At 54.1% G+C, this 14,712-nt stretch overlaps 2 protein-coding genes across 7 annotated transcripts in view; one reads left to right on the top strand and one right to left on the bottom strand.

Annotated features, from left to right (window-relative positions):
* CLCN2 (chloride voltage-gated channel 2) overlaps nucleotides 1-5,770 on the top strand; it is a 13,930-nt gene extending 8,160 nt beyond the window's left edge. For 2 of the 3 annotated variants that reach the window (XM_061166717.1, XM_061166716.1), the window contains exons 19-24: nucleotides 16-90; nucleotides 308-378; nucleotides 520-558; nucleotides 728-832; nucleotides 4,988-5,074; nucleotides 5,201-5,770. In XM_061166717.1, coding sequence (XP_061022700.1) covers nucleotides 16-90; nucleotides 308-378; nucleotides 520-558; nucleotides 728-832; nucleotides 4,988-5,074; nucleotides 5,201-5,395 — 572 coding nt within the window. In that variant the 3' untranslated portion in view covers nucleotides 5,396-5,770. The remainder of the gene's footprint in view (nucleotides 1-15; nucleotides 91-307; nucleotides 379-519; nucleotides 559-727; nucleotides 833-4,987; nucleotides 5,075-5,200) is intronic. The other variant, XM_061166718.1, reaches the window with a different exon arrangement.
* Nucleotides 5,709-14,528, bottom strand: FAM131A (family with sequence similarity 131 member A). 4 transcript variants are annotated; one of them, XM_061166722.1, is made up of 7 exons: nucleotides 14,357-14,497; nucleotides 13,081-13,141; nucleotides 11,960-12,102; nucleotides 9,665-9,758; nucleotides 9,261-9,443; nucleotides 8,978-9,094; nucleotides 5,709-7,453 (listed from the first exon to the last, which is right to left on the bottom strand). In XM_061166722.1, exons 4-7 carry the CDS (start codon nucleotides 9,732-9,734, stop codon nucleotides 6,978-6,980), a joined length of 846 nt encoding a protein of 281 aa, XP_061022705.1. In that variant the 5' UTR covers nucleotides 9,735-9,758; nucleotides 11,960-12,102; nucleotides 13,081-13,141; nucleotides 14,357-14,497; the 3' UTR covers nucleotides 5,709-6,977. The 4 variants fall into 4 exon arrangements, with proteins under 4 accessions (XP_061022705.1, XP_061022703.1, XP_061022702.1 ...); XM_061166720.1 differs by lacking the exon at nucleotides 13,081-13,141 and having other exon boundaries at nucleotides 14,357-14,528; XM_061166719.1 differs by lacking the exons at nucleotides 13,081-13,141; nucleotides 14,357-14,497 and adding an exon at nucleotides 12,734-12,995.
* Between the last annotated feature and the right edge of the window lie 184 nt (nucleotides 14,529-14,712).

Here is a 14,712-nt window from a genome sequence, read left to right as displayed (position 1 = left end):
TGTTTGGGAACACAGGGAACATGGAGCAGGCTGGCATCGCCCTCAGAAGCCTCTTCTGTGGCAGTCCACCCCCCGAGCCCACCTCAGAGGTGAGTGGTCAGAGCCTCTCCATCTGGCGCTCGCTCTCCATCTCTCTCTGACCCTGAGACCACCTCTCTGTTAGCCTGCAGTGCCTGCCTCCATCCTCCTGGCCCCTCTGTCCTCCTGGATGTCAGCAGTCCCTGCGGTGTGCCCTTCCTCCCATCCCCACCACTTTCCCTCACCTCCCTCCTCCCTATAACATCAACTCCTCTTCTTTCTGGTTTGGCTCTAACAAAGTTGGAGAAGTCGGGGAAATGTGACAAGCGCAAGCCGAAGCGGGTCCGAATTTCCTTGGCGGTAAGTGCTCCCCTTCCTCCTGTGGCTCCTCTGGAGCAGGAGACAGGGAGGGCCAGGCTGTAGGTGGGGCAAGCTTCCCTATGCTGGGGAGGGACACTCCCTTCCCCCAGCCCCCAAGCTGTCAACCTTCGTCTCTCCTAGAGCGACTCAGACCTGGAAGGCGAGATGACCCCTGAGGAGGTAAGGTGTGACTGGACTCTGGACTGTTTCTTCCTGGGTGTGTTCAGTCATCATCTTGGCTGCTGTCCCCGTGGGAGGGACTGTGGGGTAGGAAAAGAGGCAGGCTACTTTCGGGGAGGTGAGAGCAGCTGTCGGCACCTCCCTAACCCTTCTAGTCTTGTCCCCTCAGATTCTGGAGTGGGAAGAGCAGCAACTAGATGAACCTGTCAACTTCAGTGACTGCAAAATTGACCCTGCACCCTTCCAGCTGGTGGAGCGGACCTCTTTGCACAAGGTAGGGCCAGAGGCCTGGGGCTACCTGGGCCTCAGGAGCACAAGGTGGGGATCTAAGTCCTCCTACAGACTTGGACTTAAGCCAGTGAGGGAAAAAGAGACAGCAGAGAGTGGGCTCTGTGCTGACATGTTTTTCAAACACGTCGCTTCAGATGATGGGAGGCCAAGAGCCAGGGCCCCTTATCCCCTTCCTGTCTACAGTAGAGCCAGGCATCATTTTTTCTGTGCTCAGCCTTGCCCGCGGGAACTCTGCACCAAAACAGCAACAAAGACAGGGCTGGTGCTGGGTGGAAGCCAGGAGGCCTCTGACCTTCTAGGGTCAGAGTGAGGCAGGAGGCTGCCAGCGCCTGAGGAGGCTGATACACTCAAAAAGGGAAAAAAATGGGTGAGAAACAGGCAGGAGATGAGAATCTAATAAACAAGTGAACAAAGATCCAAGTAGGACTGGGGACACTGCAGAGAAGAGATAAACAAAGATGAGAAGTGCCTAGCAGGGGGCTTGGAATGTCAGACCCCAGAAAGTCTGACTTAATGTAGGCCAAAGGAAAACTGGCAGGGACACAGGAAGACAGCTAAGCAGAAGGGCAAAACAGCCTGCAGAAAACCAGAGTGCAGACAGGTTGCTGATGGGTGAGGCTGATGCTCGTGGAGGGCAGGGGTTCTCTTTGCAGGACTGCCTCAGGCTCCCCAGGGCAAAGTGGCCAGCATCACTGGGTGTCTTCCAGCCTCTCAGGGAAGGCAGGGAGCACAGGTATACCCAGCAGGCTGCTCAGGCAGACACCAGGAGAGTTTAGCTAAATTGTTGACAGATTTAACGTGCAAGCCTCTGAGGCACGAGGGATGAGAAGGAACACTCTCAAGGTCTGCAGCTTGGGCAGCTAGCTTAGACACCAGCTTTTCCCAAGAGCTAGCCTAGCCAGCCAGCCAGACAAGGAGGGCAGGAAGAACAAGGGACAAAAACAAAAAAGCAAAAGGTAATAAAGGAATTTATAAGCCTTTGGGTAAAGACCCCAGATCAAAATTGCCATGCAACTGCAAGAAAAAAAGAAGATAGGCCTGTGAATAATACATCTGGCTTTTATTAAAGCCTTTCTTCCTAAGACCTCTAAAGCTTTTCCATCATCTTACTTAATCCTCAAACATCGCACAATGATAATGAAAATGCTGACATTTTTTAGTGCCAGCTACGTGCCAGGCAGTGGGCTAAGTTCTTCACATGTTTAATTTTAATCTTCACAACCACCCTGTAAGATGGATATTGTGATATTCTAGTTTTTATGAGGACATTGAAATTCAGACAGGTTAAGCAGTTTGTTACACAACTAGTGGAGAAGGGAATGGCAGCCCACTCCAGTATTCTTGCCTGGAGAATCCCAGGGACAGAGGAGCCTGGTGGGCTGCCATCTATGGGGTCGCACAGAGTTGGACACGACTGATGTGACTTAGCAGCAGCAGCAGCAGCGGCACACACCTAGTAAGTAGCAGAACTAGGCCTGGAATCTAAAAGCCTGTGGATTTAACCATATTTATACATGGGAAAACTGAGGCAGTGAGGAGGTCACTTACCCAAGTCAGTATAGCAGTCAGGCCCAAGGGCCAGATTTTCCAGCCCTACTCCCAGGATTCTTTCAGAAGGCCACACTGTCCCTCTCCCTGTCAATTCACTGTTCCTAAGTCTAAGACGTACAGGCCTTCTAGTGAGCTCCCTGGTGTCTAATTAAATTAAAATGAAAAGGAACAAGTAGATGTTTGTTACAAACTTAAAAATCTGAGGAAAAAAGAAGCCTTTGAGGAACCAACCAACAAAAGTACAAAGAACTAAAAGCAATAAGAACATAAAAATGAGAATTCAAACTGTCCTTGTAGGCCTGAGGAATCAGTAAATAGTCCAGTGAAGTGCAGGAAGAGAATATTCAGAAGGGAGAGGAATACATGGGAGACTAGTTAGGAACCTGTGCAAATGGACATCTCATACCAGCGGAGTACCTCATTCATTCAGGGCCATCTGTAGAGCACCAGTGGGTAGAGAGGAGGAGCTAGAGTGTCAACAGGAAGCCAGCAGGCTGAACCTGAATCCTACCATGTGGTAGCCAGCTTTTTAACCCTGTCACATCTTAGCCTCTCTGTGCTTCACTTTCCTTATCTATAAAATGGGATCATTGTACCTACATCATAGGGTTTTCTGAGGATTAAAGTTAATAACATGTAAAGCACTTAGATCAGTGCCCAGCACATAGTAAGTATTCAATATCCCTTAGGAATTACTACTGCTGCTTACACTGAGAAGCAACCAACAGGAGACTTTAAAAGATGATGTCACGAGGGAAGGGTTGAGTGTGACAGAAATGGATGTTCTCAGAAAAGGATGAGTGATCGTGTGAGGATGGGGTGCCTGATGGCATCTGAGGCTGGAAAGACAGGCTGAGGCGGGTTTGGGAAGGGTCTTATGAGCCATTCTGGGGAGCCTGGGGTCTAACTCAAGTTTGGGAAGGCTCTTAGGATGGCAGAGCCAACTTGGGGGGAAAGGAGGCAGAAAGCAGAACCCATTACAATGTGGCAGCCCTATCCTGGTGAGGATGCTAAGGGAGTTTGGGAGAACCACCAGGATGTTCAGAAAGTCAATCAGTAAGGCTTAGTGAGACAAGTGTTTTGCAAATCTAAAAAGCATATAGTCTGCCAGAAGCTCACTCTGATTAGAATTGTGGAGAACTGAAAATCAAGGGGAACTATTTAATAGGATCCTTGGGAGATGAAAGGGATTATTAAACCATGAGAAGGCAAGACTAAAGGATTACTGAAACAGGAAATCTTATAACAATGTTTCCCTCCAAAGTCAGATGATGAAATTAAAGATAACTTGTAGCACACAGGATTCAAGTTAGATAGGAGTAACTTGCTAACTAACCACAGGACAGTTATGACAAGGGCATGGAAGGAGCACAGGAAAGCATATTCTAAAACTGAACTTCTAGCTCCCTTTATGATTACTGTCATGCCTCAGATGGAGAAAGTTAGGAAAGTCCTGGAATTCCTTTCCTAAAGAATTTAGCAACTGTATAATAAAACATTTTTAAATTGTTAAGATGATTACAATGAGTTCTGAGTAACTGGTACTCTAGAATCTGGGTTATTAGTGCCCATTTTGATTCAAATATTAAGCCAAAAGGCTTACAAGTAAACTCAGAACAGTGCGATAAATGATAGGCCAAAAATTCCAGGAACTGCTGAGTCAGTAGAGTGTTTTTCAAGACATCTGGCCTGAGAAAATCCACTTAGAGCATGAGGGGAACTGCCTGACAATTTCTGAACCCTTGTTGATTACATTAGAAGGCCTGGGGGGAGGGCCCAAAGCAAAAAAAAACATGGGGAGGATGGGTGTGACTGTTGTCCCCCTGGACTGCAAACTACATTTCAAAAGGAGCCGGGATGCTAGCTGGGCTCCAGAAAAGGCAAACTGTATGAGAAATGTAGAGTGCTGCAGGCCAGAATTAGAGGGGTATAGCTGGCCAGCTCCCCAAGGGCCCACGGGAAGCATGTCAGCCACAGAGGTGAGTTAGAGGTAGAGAATTCAGGGCCAGTGCCCCTAGGGGGAGTGGGGTGTGTGTGGAACTTGGGTCCACAACTAATTGGACAGCTGCACAGGACAACAGGGGCTGTGCTTCCTCCTGCATAGTGTGATGAGAAGTTGCCTGGGGCTGCAAGGCTCCTTCTTACTGATGACCTTGAGCAAGTCACTTCAGCTCCTCGCCTCATGCTCCTCGCCTATAGAATGGGTATCATACTTACTTCTCAGGACACTACTGAAATTAAATGCCCATATAGGAAAAACCTAGCCCAGTGCCTGGCCAGTCATCTGATGTTGTATTTCAACAGTTGTTCTCTGTCCTCCTTTCTAACATGGAATAAAGAAGCCTTCCCCTGTCCCCTCCCCCATCAACGTAAGCAATATAAACATTCCCACTATCAAGTTTCTGAGGCTTGGTTACAGAAACGTTCTCATTATTGTTTTTCCTCCGGTAGTCCTATGCCCTTCCCCTCACCATCCATTACACCCCTTCTACTGCCCACCGCCACCTTGTTCTGGGTCCCTCTGGCCTGTAATGTACAGCTGTCCCCTCATGCATCAAGTCCATTGTGTTTTCTCCCCACACTGCAGACTCACACCATCTTCTCACTGCTGGGAGTGGACCATGCGTATGTCACCAGTATTGGCAGACTCATTGGAATTGTCACCCTGAAGGAGGTGAGATGATGACAGCCACTTCCACAAAGGCTTGGAGGCTTCTCTCTAGCTCACCTGGGGAAGCACTGAGGTGGTGTCTGAGTAGGGAGCCCCGAGTCCACACGTCTGACCCTCTTACCCTTCCAGCTCCGGAAGGCTATCGAGGGCTCTGTCACAGCACAGGGCGTGAAAGTCCGGCCGCCCCTCGCCAGCTTCCGTGACAGTGCCACCAGCAGCAGTGACACAGAGACCACCGAGGTGCATGCACTCTGGGGGCCTCGCTCCCGCCACGGCCTCCCTCGGGAGGGCAGCCCTTCTGACAGCGACGACAAGTGCCAGTGATCCCCTCAGGTGTGACCTGGGATGGCAGTGGCCGTGACTATCGGCCCAGATCCTGCGGTCTCCTGTTCTTTCCACCATGGGAACACAGGAGCTCCAGCCTTGCCTCCAGACCTGGGGTGCTAGCTTCTCCCAGCTCATCCTACCTGAAATCTGAGCCGGTTCCCACCTGCAGCAAGTGTTCCCAGAGCAGGAAGGTCAGCACTGGCCTGTCCAGAAGGGGGTGGGTTGGCTTGACCCCTGCTCCCCCTTTGAGAGGGACGGGGTAGAACTAAGATGGGTTTATACTGGAACCTCCAATGACCAGATGTATATAGAGATTTACAAAGATTTTTATATTAATTTAATAAAACAAATTCTTAAATAGAACAAAATAAACACCTAATGAGCCACTTATATATAGAATGCCTGTGCCCTTCGGCTCTGTTCTTACCTTGGGCCCTCTCACCTGCCAAAGTCTACAAAGCTCCAAATTGAGCGGCCACCCGCAGCCCCCAGAGCTGTAAACTCCAGAGCCCGCTGTCCGTGGAATGCCGGGTCTGCAGAGGCCGCCGCTGCTTGCTCATCCAGACCCCGGCTGAGGCTCAGGCCCCAGGAAGGTAGCTTTGCCCTTTTGTTCAGCCAAGAAAGACACAACCCTCTTTCCTCCCCAAGGAGAGACGCTCCCTCATGACTGTCTTTTGTTGGCACAATTCCCACAGACAACTGCCTGGCCACTCATGTGGCCCCCTTGTGGTCTTCTCTGGAAGAACATCCAGATCACTGCTCCGTGGCAACCAGAGCCATCCCTTCTTCCAACTCCACCCTAAATAGAACTCCTGTGTGAATGGGGCAGCCTTTGGGCTTCGAGCCACCAGGACCCTGCCCACACGTCCTTCAAGTAGCTGGGGAAAGGCCTAGACCCCATCACAGGGGCCAGGAAGAGGGCCGAGGGTACAGGCTTTCATCATTCCATGGCCTCCCAGAGAAGATCCGACTGAAAGAATAGACCGAGACCCCTCTTTAAGAAAAAGAAGATTTAGAGATGATGGAGAGGTGAAGCACAGCACAAGCCCAGCTGGGCAAGGGGCCCTTGGGGGGACACCTCGATCCTGAGGCTCCAGGAGGCTTGGAGCCGGCCCCCCGGGCAGGGGCAGTTCTGTCAAGCACTGCACGTGGACTTGGAGGTGAGAAGAAAAGCAGAGGAGAGGCAGGGGGTAGAGGACGGGAGAGGCGGGGCTCCCTCCTGCTCTACAGCCCAGTCACAGCCACCCCCTTAGGGGTTCACATCACCCGAGGAGGAAATGTGTACGTGGTGTTTTTGATTTAAGAACATGAACATCACTGTCTGCCACAGCTGTAGCCATGCCCCAGGGGCCCCGGGCATCCCCCGGCAAACCCCAGGAGTGGGGGCAGGACATGCGCCCCCAGCCTGGCCCCTCCCTCCTCTGAACACTTTCATGCAAACACACAATGGAGGAGTGAGTGCTCCCAGGAGCCCTCCAGGCTTTGGAGCTCTGCTGGAAGCCTCACCCACGCTGGGGCACGGAGGCTCAGTCCCCAGAAGCAGCCAGGGGACACATGCCACCACCAGGCATGATTTGGGTCACTGTTCCTCTGGCTCCACCTCATCCTCATCTAAGGACACCACCCCAGAAGAAGCTACGTCAGAGGCTTGCCGCTGCCGTTCCCAGCTGCTCGCTGGTGGCAGGCAGAGCGGCTGGCAGTCCTTGCAGGGGGCTGGCTCCTCCTCAGCGGGAGAAAGGCAGGACTCTGTGAGGGGCGAGTTGTAGAGTGAGTCCTGGGCCTCCAGTGGGCCCAGGCTGCGGAAGGCACTTTCCCGGCTGGGGGGCAGTTTGGCGAGGAGCAGCTCATCGCCCAGCAGCTGGGAAGCCAGGCGGGCTGGGGAGCCCAGCAACCCGTCCTCCAGGCTGCAGAGACTAGAGCACAGGGTCTCTGGGGACACGGTCTGCGAGCAGTCGCTCTCAGGTTCCACGGAGCCCTGGCGCACAGGCCGGGAGAATCTGTGGCCGGTGAAGAGGTCCTGGAAGTGGGGCCCCAGGGGCAGTTGCCCAGCCAGGTCTGCAGGGGGAGAGAAAGAAGACAGCCCTGCCAGCCCCATTTCAATTGGCCCACCTAGAAGCCACATCCTCCCGGCTCCCAGCCTCCCAGGAGCTGAGTAACTTGGAGCAAGTTGCTTAACCTCTCAGTGCCTCAGTTTCCTTAATGGTGAACTGGAGGTTATAACTTTATGGGATTTTTGAGAGAACAACAGACTCTGGAACATGGTGAAAATCAATAAATACAGGGATACTGTACATGGCGCAGGTGGTTCACTGCACAAGGGGTGCCTGTCCAAGGCTGAATTCAGCCCACAGTCCCCGCCAAGCAACATGCCCTAGCACAGGGCTATCCCCACCAGAAGAAGACATCCCTTTTTCTAACTTCCACAGATTCCACAGGGGCTAGTAATGGCCTTGGATAAATGTTGGTCATTATCATTATACCAGGGGTCAAAATAGGCCTAGAACTCAAACAAAAACACTTGTGGTTCAGGCATCCTAATCAGTCCCCTTAAGACCACAGTAGCAGTCCCCAATCTGCTCTAATGTACTGCCCACCCTGGAGAGCTTGTTAATTAGCAAGAGGGGATGGGCCGGGTAGAGGCAATCTTCAAAGGCAAAGAGGTCGGGGTGGGGGGGGGGGGCCTATGAGGTTGAGCCTAGAAGCTACAGAAAAGTCAGCCATGTGGTTTAGAGACTGGAAGATGAAAGGAGGGCCTTTGCACAGCTGCACAACCCCTGCAGGGTCCCCTCTGCAAGCCCTGGCCCAGGGAAAGATCCACAGGCAGGCCTCGGCTGGAGGGCAAGGATCCCGAGCTGGAGGGCAAGGATCCTGAGCTGGAGCCAGAGGCCCTGTGGGCGGTCCAGGCCCAGCAAGCCTTCCTGTTTGCCTGGGGCCCCAGCCCTGCAGGGAGCTGTGCTGCTCCACTGCAGCTCCTCTGAGCTGCTACAGCCAGCCAAAAGGCTGCCTTGAGAGGGCAAGGCAGGACATAGCAGACCCTCAGAGATCAGCTGTACAGAATGCATCGGTGAGGTCTCTGGGCTTTTTGTTTGTTTGTTTGTTTGTTTGTTTGAAGGGCTTCCCCGGTGGCTCTGCTGGTAAAGAATCTACCTGCAATGCGGGAGACCTGGGTTCAATCCCTGGAATGGGAAGATCCCCTGGAGAAGGGAAAGGCTACCCACTCTAGTATTCTGGCCTGGAGAATTCCATGGACTGTATAGTCCAAGGGGTCGCAAAGAGTCAGACACAACTGAGCGACTTTCACTTGACGGATTGCGAAGCCCAACTGCAAAGAAGGCTTAGCACCTATGGAAAAGGAACCACTCCCATTTCCAACTGCTGACTGCCCACTCACCAGTGTGGTGAGTCCTTCCCTTGGAATGTCAAGGACTGTCTGGACAGTCTGTCCTTCTCCTCTCCCCTTCTCCAGGCTGAGGACATTTTGGGTCTCCCTTTCCAAAACAAAGGCTGAGCTCTGAACCACAAGGCCTGTCAGGAGGTTCCACCTCTGCTGGGAGCACTGGCATGGGATATCTCCCTCACCTGAGTCAGTTCCCCCAGCAAAGTCTTCATCATAGGATTCATCAGTGGAGTCCTCGCCGTCCACCGAAGACCATGCCCGGAGCTTGGCTTCTGCAATGGCGAATTGCTCAGCCACTCCTGACAGGAAAGACACAGAGTTTGTTTAGCAGAGGTGAGCTAAGATGAGGGCTCAGCTTAGACACAGGAGAGGGAAGACACAGCAGTACAGAAAGACTCCAACCCCCACATCAGGCCCGAGGAGATGAACATAAGCATCCCTATGATAAACCCTTTCAGTACCCACCTGCTGCAAAGCGAGCCTCCTGTTCACCCTCACTGAGGTCCGAATAGGAGGAAAAGGCTGATTCCAGGGCAGCAGGTGAGTCACTTGGCTTGCTCCAACCCTTCCATTCAATGAGGTGAGCCACTCGGCCCTGGGCCATGGCAGTGGGCTTGGTCACGTGGTCCTTCACCACCTGGGAAATACCTGGAAGGGGGTGCAGAATGAGGAAAGCTGGTATGAACACACACCAGGGAGCATCTGGGAAGAGAGGGGAGGGGTGATGGTAGTTAAGAGTCCACATGTGTCTTTGGCTGGGAGGAGGGAGCTGGCATTCATTTGAGAAAGAGAGGAATGAGGGATCCCAGCAAAAGCTCACAGGATACAGTCCCCAAGGGCATGTGCAAAAGGGCAAAGGGGGTGCATACCATGCAGCGAGGATCTGGCCAGTGCAGCAATCTCCTGGATAGTTAGGGCTCTCCGGGACTTGGGCAGCATTGCGATTGTGTCTCCAACATTCACCTTGGGTGACAGCATCAGAGGGTGAGTGCCCCTCTGACACCAGTGTTCCCCACAGACCCATACTCCACCCAAGGCATCAAGGGGATATGGGAGCTGGGAAAAGATGCCAGAGCATTGCTGATGTCCCAGTGGCTGCTGCGATATGTCAGAAAGTAAGAGGCCAGGATCTGCAAACTGTGTCCACCCAGGAAACAACACAGACGTGAGCAGGTCCAAGGGAATAGAACTGCAGCTAACCCGCCACATCCTGGCTTGCAGGGAGGGAAGCAGGTTGACAAGTAAATGGAGTGGGGCCTTTGAGAATAGCAAAGAGGGGAGGCCAAATGCATGGCAAATGGGACTTCCTCCAGGTCCTCTCCCCCTTGCCCATCTCAGTCTTCAGATCCCCCATCCTAGCTGTTTCTAGAGCCTATGGGGCCACAAACTCAGTATGGTCAAAACCAAGCCCAACACCTTCTCCTCATATCTGGCCCTGCCATCAGACTTCCTGACTTCGCTCCACCCCACCATTCTCCCATTCCACCTGGCTCCAAACTTCAGCATTACCACCGGCTCTCCCCTAAGCCTGCTTACCCAGATCTGTTATTAACACCTACTGACTCCATCTCCAAACTGCCTTCTATACTACTGTCATCCTTTCTACTCCCACTGCCACCGCCATTTCTCAAGGGTAAGCCCTCAGTGCCCCCTGCTCAGATTAGCACAACTGGTGGTCCCCCAAGTTCCAATTCCACACTGTTTTCTCAGCCCAGAATGTTGTGTATGTAAGTGTTCCCCACCCCACTTCCCATGACTGGTTCTTCCTCATCTTTAGGGTCTTGGCTGAAATATCACTCTCTCAGAGAGCCTTCCTGGCCACCCTAGCAGTAGTCCAGGCTCCCTCTGTAGTCTATAGCAAGTTGCCATCCTCTATCAACAGATCCTGTGTGTGTCACTATGGTCTGTTTCCTGTGTTTCCTTACTTCTTATTGGTTTTTAGCTCTATGAGGAATTTGGTCTCTCTTGGTCACTGCTGCACCCACCCTGTGTTTAACACAGTGCCTGGTACAGAGTAGCTCTGAAAATACATAGGCTGAAAGAATTAGGCAAAGTATAAAAATAAACAAGTAATTTTCCTGGAGTGCAACTGGTCACAACATGTCCCTACTTAAAATCTTTCCTGGGTTCCTCCAATGCCCAATGAAGTGGAAGCTGCACTTCAGTCAGGCACTGAAGGAATCCATTCTGTGAGGCCCTAGGCTCCTTCCAGGCCTGCTTGGAATCCACCAGTGATTTCCTCTGCCCAGTGAAAGCCCACCTTTCCACCTTCCCTCCAGGCAAAGGAACGCAGCTTTCCCCTGGGCTAAGAATGCCATCCTTGCCTGACAAAATGCCCCCTATCATTTAAGGCCTGATTCTCAAGTGCCACCACCTTCTAATTATGTTTTCAGTCCACAGTTTCTCTGTCTTGTATGCCTGCACCCCCAGCTCAGCAATGTCCTTGCATCTTTCCTGAGGGATTTTGGGGTGGCAAAGCCTCAGTCTGATTCACCTGGGTTCCCACCTCCACCCTACACCTGGCTCAGGGCTCCTTGGCAACCCTGGGAAACGTCTCCCTCAATGAATGAATGAAGTCGGAGGCACACGCCCCATCCCCAGCACTGCTGACCTCTTCTCCAACACGTTCCCACCCCTCAGAAGAGGTACTCCACCTGCCCCTTTGACCTCAGGCCCACCCGTCCCTTCAATACCTGGCTGACAGGGCCCCCAGGGTGGTGCCGGCAGCTTCAGGCCCAGCCTGGGGGGAGGAGCACCTGGTGGGTGTTCCCTGGTTCGCTCTCCCGCCCTCCCATCACTCCCCCCAGCCATCACCATCCTTGCCTGCGCTCACGCAGCTGCGGCCCAGGCCCAGAGAAAAAGGTGTATGTCTCCCTGGCAACCCATCACCATGCAACAGGGTCTCCCGGGATACGGCCCGGGATGCGCTGACGTCAGGGCCCAAGGCGCAAGCAAGCCCGCCCGCTGGCACAGAGCCGAGCAGAGCAGAGCAGACCGGCGCGCGGGGGCGGCCTTGTGGCCCCGGCGGCCGGATAGCGCCTCCGCTTGCAGGAAAAGAGAGCCAGAAGCAAGGCTGGCTGGCGAAGCGGGGGTGGGGCACCCAGATCCCCTTCACGTGGATGCAGGGGGCCCCCTTCCCCCTACCAACACCAGGGGCCCAGCACCTCTGGCAAGTCCTGGCTGTCCACTGAGGAAGGGCGGGAGGACCGGCTCCAGCCTCGGAGAGTCCGAGCAGATCCCAAGGAAGACAGGGAGAGGCCTCGAGGAAGTTCAATCCACTCCACAGCCCACGCGGGGTCCGAGGCCACTGAGGGGTGGGGGAAAGGCTTTCAGCTGGGCTCCTACTTCTGCCAAGACCCCATTTTCATCCGGTGTTGCCCTTATCATTTCTCCATCCCCCAGTCCCAAGAACCTACCACCTGGTGCTCTCCACAAGCCTGAAAGCCCCTATCCTCACAGCCTTGACCTTCAGGCCTCTGGGGCCATTTTGTGGCAGACACTCCCCACCATCTTCCTCAAGATATATTCTGCCATCAAAACCCTAGGTATGAAACCTAAACTTTGATAAATTCCGAACCTTCTCAGGTTTCTCAACCTACCCATTCCTCTGGGAAAGCACACCACATTCTTCCACCAACATCACCCCCTCTCCCCACCACCAGCTCAGACCCTCTACAAGCTTGCTATGGTTCTTTCCTCTGGCTAGCCTCAGCTTATGCGCAGCTTTTTACTCTTCTTTTCTGACAAACCTGTGATTTTCTTCTGACTTTCATCCCCCTAAGGCTTTTTCCTGATGCCCTGTCTGGCCCCAGCCTGTCTGTTCCTATCTCAGCCTGGTTCCCAACATCTAACCAGAGTAATTTTCCTCTTGCCGCCTGAGCATCCTACTCCTCAGCTTCCCATCACCTCCCAAATCACATCTATGTCCCTGGCCTCACCTCTTCGACTTGTCTGACAAGTCCATCGTCCTCCAGGCCCTTCACGCTGCCACAGAAACATTTTGCCCAGCACAGAAATCATAGGCATGCTGGCTGTGTTGATGCGGAGAACCAAAAGCCCAGAACCGCTCCAGGCTCAGCTCCCAGTTCTATTCCTATTTTGGCTCCGGATGCTGAGCCAGTCCCCTCCCCACTTGGAACCTGTGCCTAGTCACAGAAGGAGAACACTTCTGCCTCATGGCTTTGAGGAGGTGGGAGTGCCTGGGCCCAGCTGAGCTCTCTGGAGCTCAGGAGCTGAGGCCCATCCCCTAGACAGTGCCAACAGGCAATTGTACATCACAACTGACCTTTAGCTGGAGCAGCCGTCTCTGTCCCTGAGCCTCAGCCAGCTGGTGGTCCCCAGAAACGCTACCAACCGGAAGGAAGACACAAGGTTACAGGCCATCCCTGGCCCCCAGCTGGTGCCTAATCAGGGCTCTCGAGGCCAGTCAGGAGGTCAGCCAAACTCTCCTGACTACAGGAGGGAATGACTTCCTGAACTCCCAAGCTTTAGCAGGGCCAGAGGGATCAGAGCAGCCTGCTGCTTCTCAGCTTCAAAAGTCATGAGATTAATCTAAGACTACAAATCCTAGAATTCCTCATGGGAACCCCAGTCAAATACATATCTCAGCTAGAGTTTTAGCCCCAAAGAACCTCAAGTAACACCCACACTAAGGCCTCTGTGCCTGACCGCCTGCCCTAAAAGCCCAGGACTCATTCCAAAGCCAGCCTTACACACGTCACAAGTTCCTGCCTGGCTTTAGGCCTGGGGAAATCCATGACACGGGAGTAAAGTAGGCTGACCTACCTCAGACACTAAACTAAGGCCAGGCCCCAGTGTGCACCGCAATCTATGGGAACCAAGGCTCAGGCAGTGGTCAGCAGTTGTGGAAAGGATGCCCGGACAGCCTCCCTCTGGGCTCCTGTTTCCCTCCACAGGGCAGAGTGAGTTCTGTTTTTGTTGGGAGTGGGGCCAGGGGACTAAAACAGTTTTTTACAGATGAGAGGTGATCAGGTGCTCACAGGTGCCCCCAAATGGGGCTGCAGTCCCCTTCATCAACCTGCGGACTCTGAAGGGGGTAATGAGTTTGGTCGAAAACTCCATGGTAGTATGCTTGACCAGCGTCTGCAGGCTACCTCCTGAAGGGGGTTGGGACACAGCTAGGAGAAGACAGGTTCCCAGCATAAGGCCACTCCCAGGACAGTGAGAGGTGTAGGCAGAGGGGGAGGTGACTGTGAGTGGGCATGCAAGGTCAGTCGCCACGGGCTGGAAGGGGTTGAGCAGCCCTTCTCTAGGCTGTGCGCCTCCTGCCACCCTCAGCGGTGGGGATGCAAGCGGAAAGACCACGAGTCCACCCTGCAGAGCCCAGAGGCAGTAGCAGGCCTTAGGAGTGAGCCTGAGTCGGTTTACCCCACTTCCGGCTCGGCCCGCTCCCTCCTCTTGACGGGCCCGCCTCCCCAGTGCAGGCTCCTCCCTCTTCCAACACCGGCCCCCTCCTCAAGGCCCCCACCCCCCCGCGGCGGCCCGCGCACCGGGTAGCCTCAGCCCGATTCCCCAACCCGGGCCCGGTCTCCGCCTCTTACCCTGACTCGCCGGGCTCCGGGAGCCGATACAGCCCATGACCGGGCACCCAGCCACGCTAGCCCGCACTCGGGGTCCGGGCCATCGCCCCGCAGAGGGTCGGGCCGCGGCCGCCACCGGGGAGGGGAGAGCCCGTTGAGAAGGGAGGGGGGTGGGCGCCGCGCGTCCGCCAACGCTCCCGGGAGAGGGAACCGGGCTGGTGACGTAAGCTCGGGGGCGTGGCCACCGCGTCACCACCCAAGGCGGGCGGGGCGAAGCCTACGTCACAGCCACGCAGAGGTGGCCTGGGGCCGAGTCAGAAAAGGTTCGTCCTGTGCTCCCCGACCCAAGACACCAAGGGTGGGGAGCGGCGAGACGG

Source organism: Dama dama, chromosome 19 (assembly GCF_033118175.1).
Source record: "Dama dama isolate Ldn47 chromosome 19, ASM3311817v1, whole genome shotgun sequence".
Classification (NCBI taxonomy): Eukaryota; Metazoa; Chordata; class Mammalia; order Artiodactyla; family Cervidae; genus Dama; species Dama dama.
This window is presented reverse-complemented; position numbering and strand designations above follow the sequence as displayed.

What these genes read in the sequence shown, in the direction of transcription:
- FAM131A (XM_061166719.1), bottom strand. Translation starts at nt 12,821, where the DNA reads ATGCCTATGATTTCTGTGCTGGGCAAAATGTTTCTGTGGCAGCGTGAA. An exon ending in ACAGCCAGGACTTGCCAGAG is followed by an intron (nt 9,759 to 11,959) that starts GTGCTGGGCCCC and finishes CTGTCACCCAAG; the next exon opens with GTGAATGTTGGAGACACAAT. An exon ending in GGCCAGATCCTCGCTGCATG is followed by an intron (nt 9,444 to 9,664) that starts GTATGCACCCCC and finishes ACCCCCTTCCAG; the next exon opens with GTATTTCCCAGGTGGTGAAG.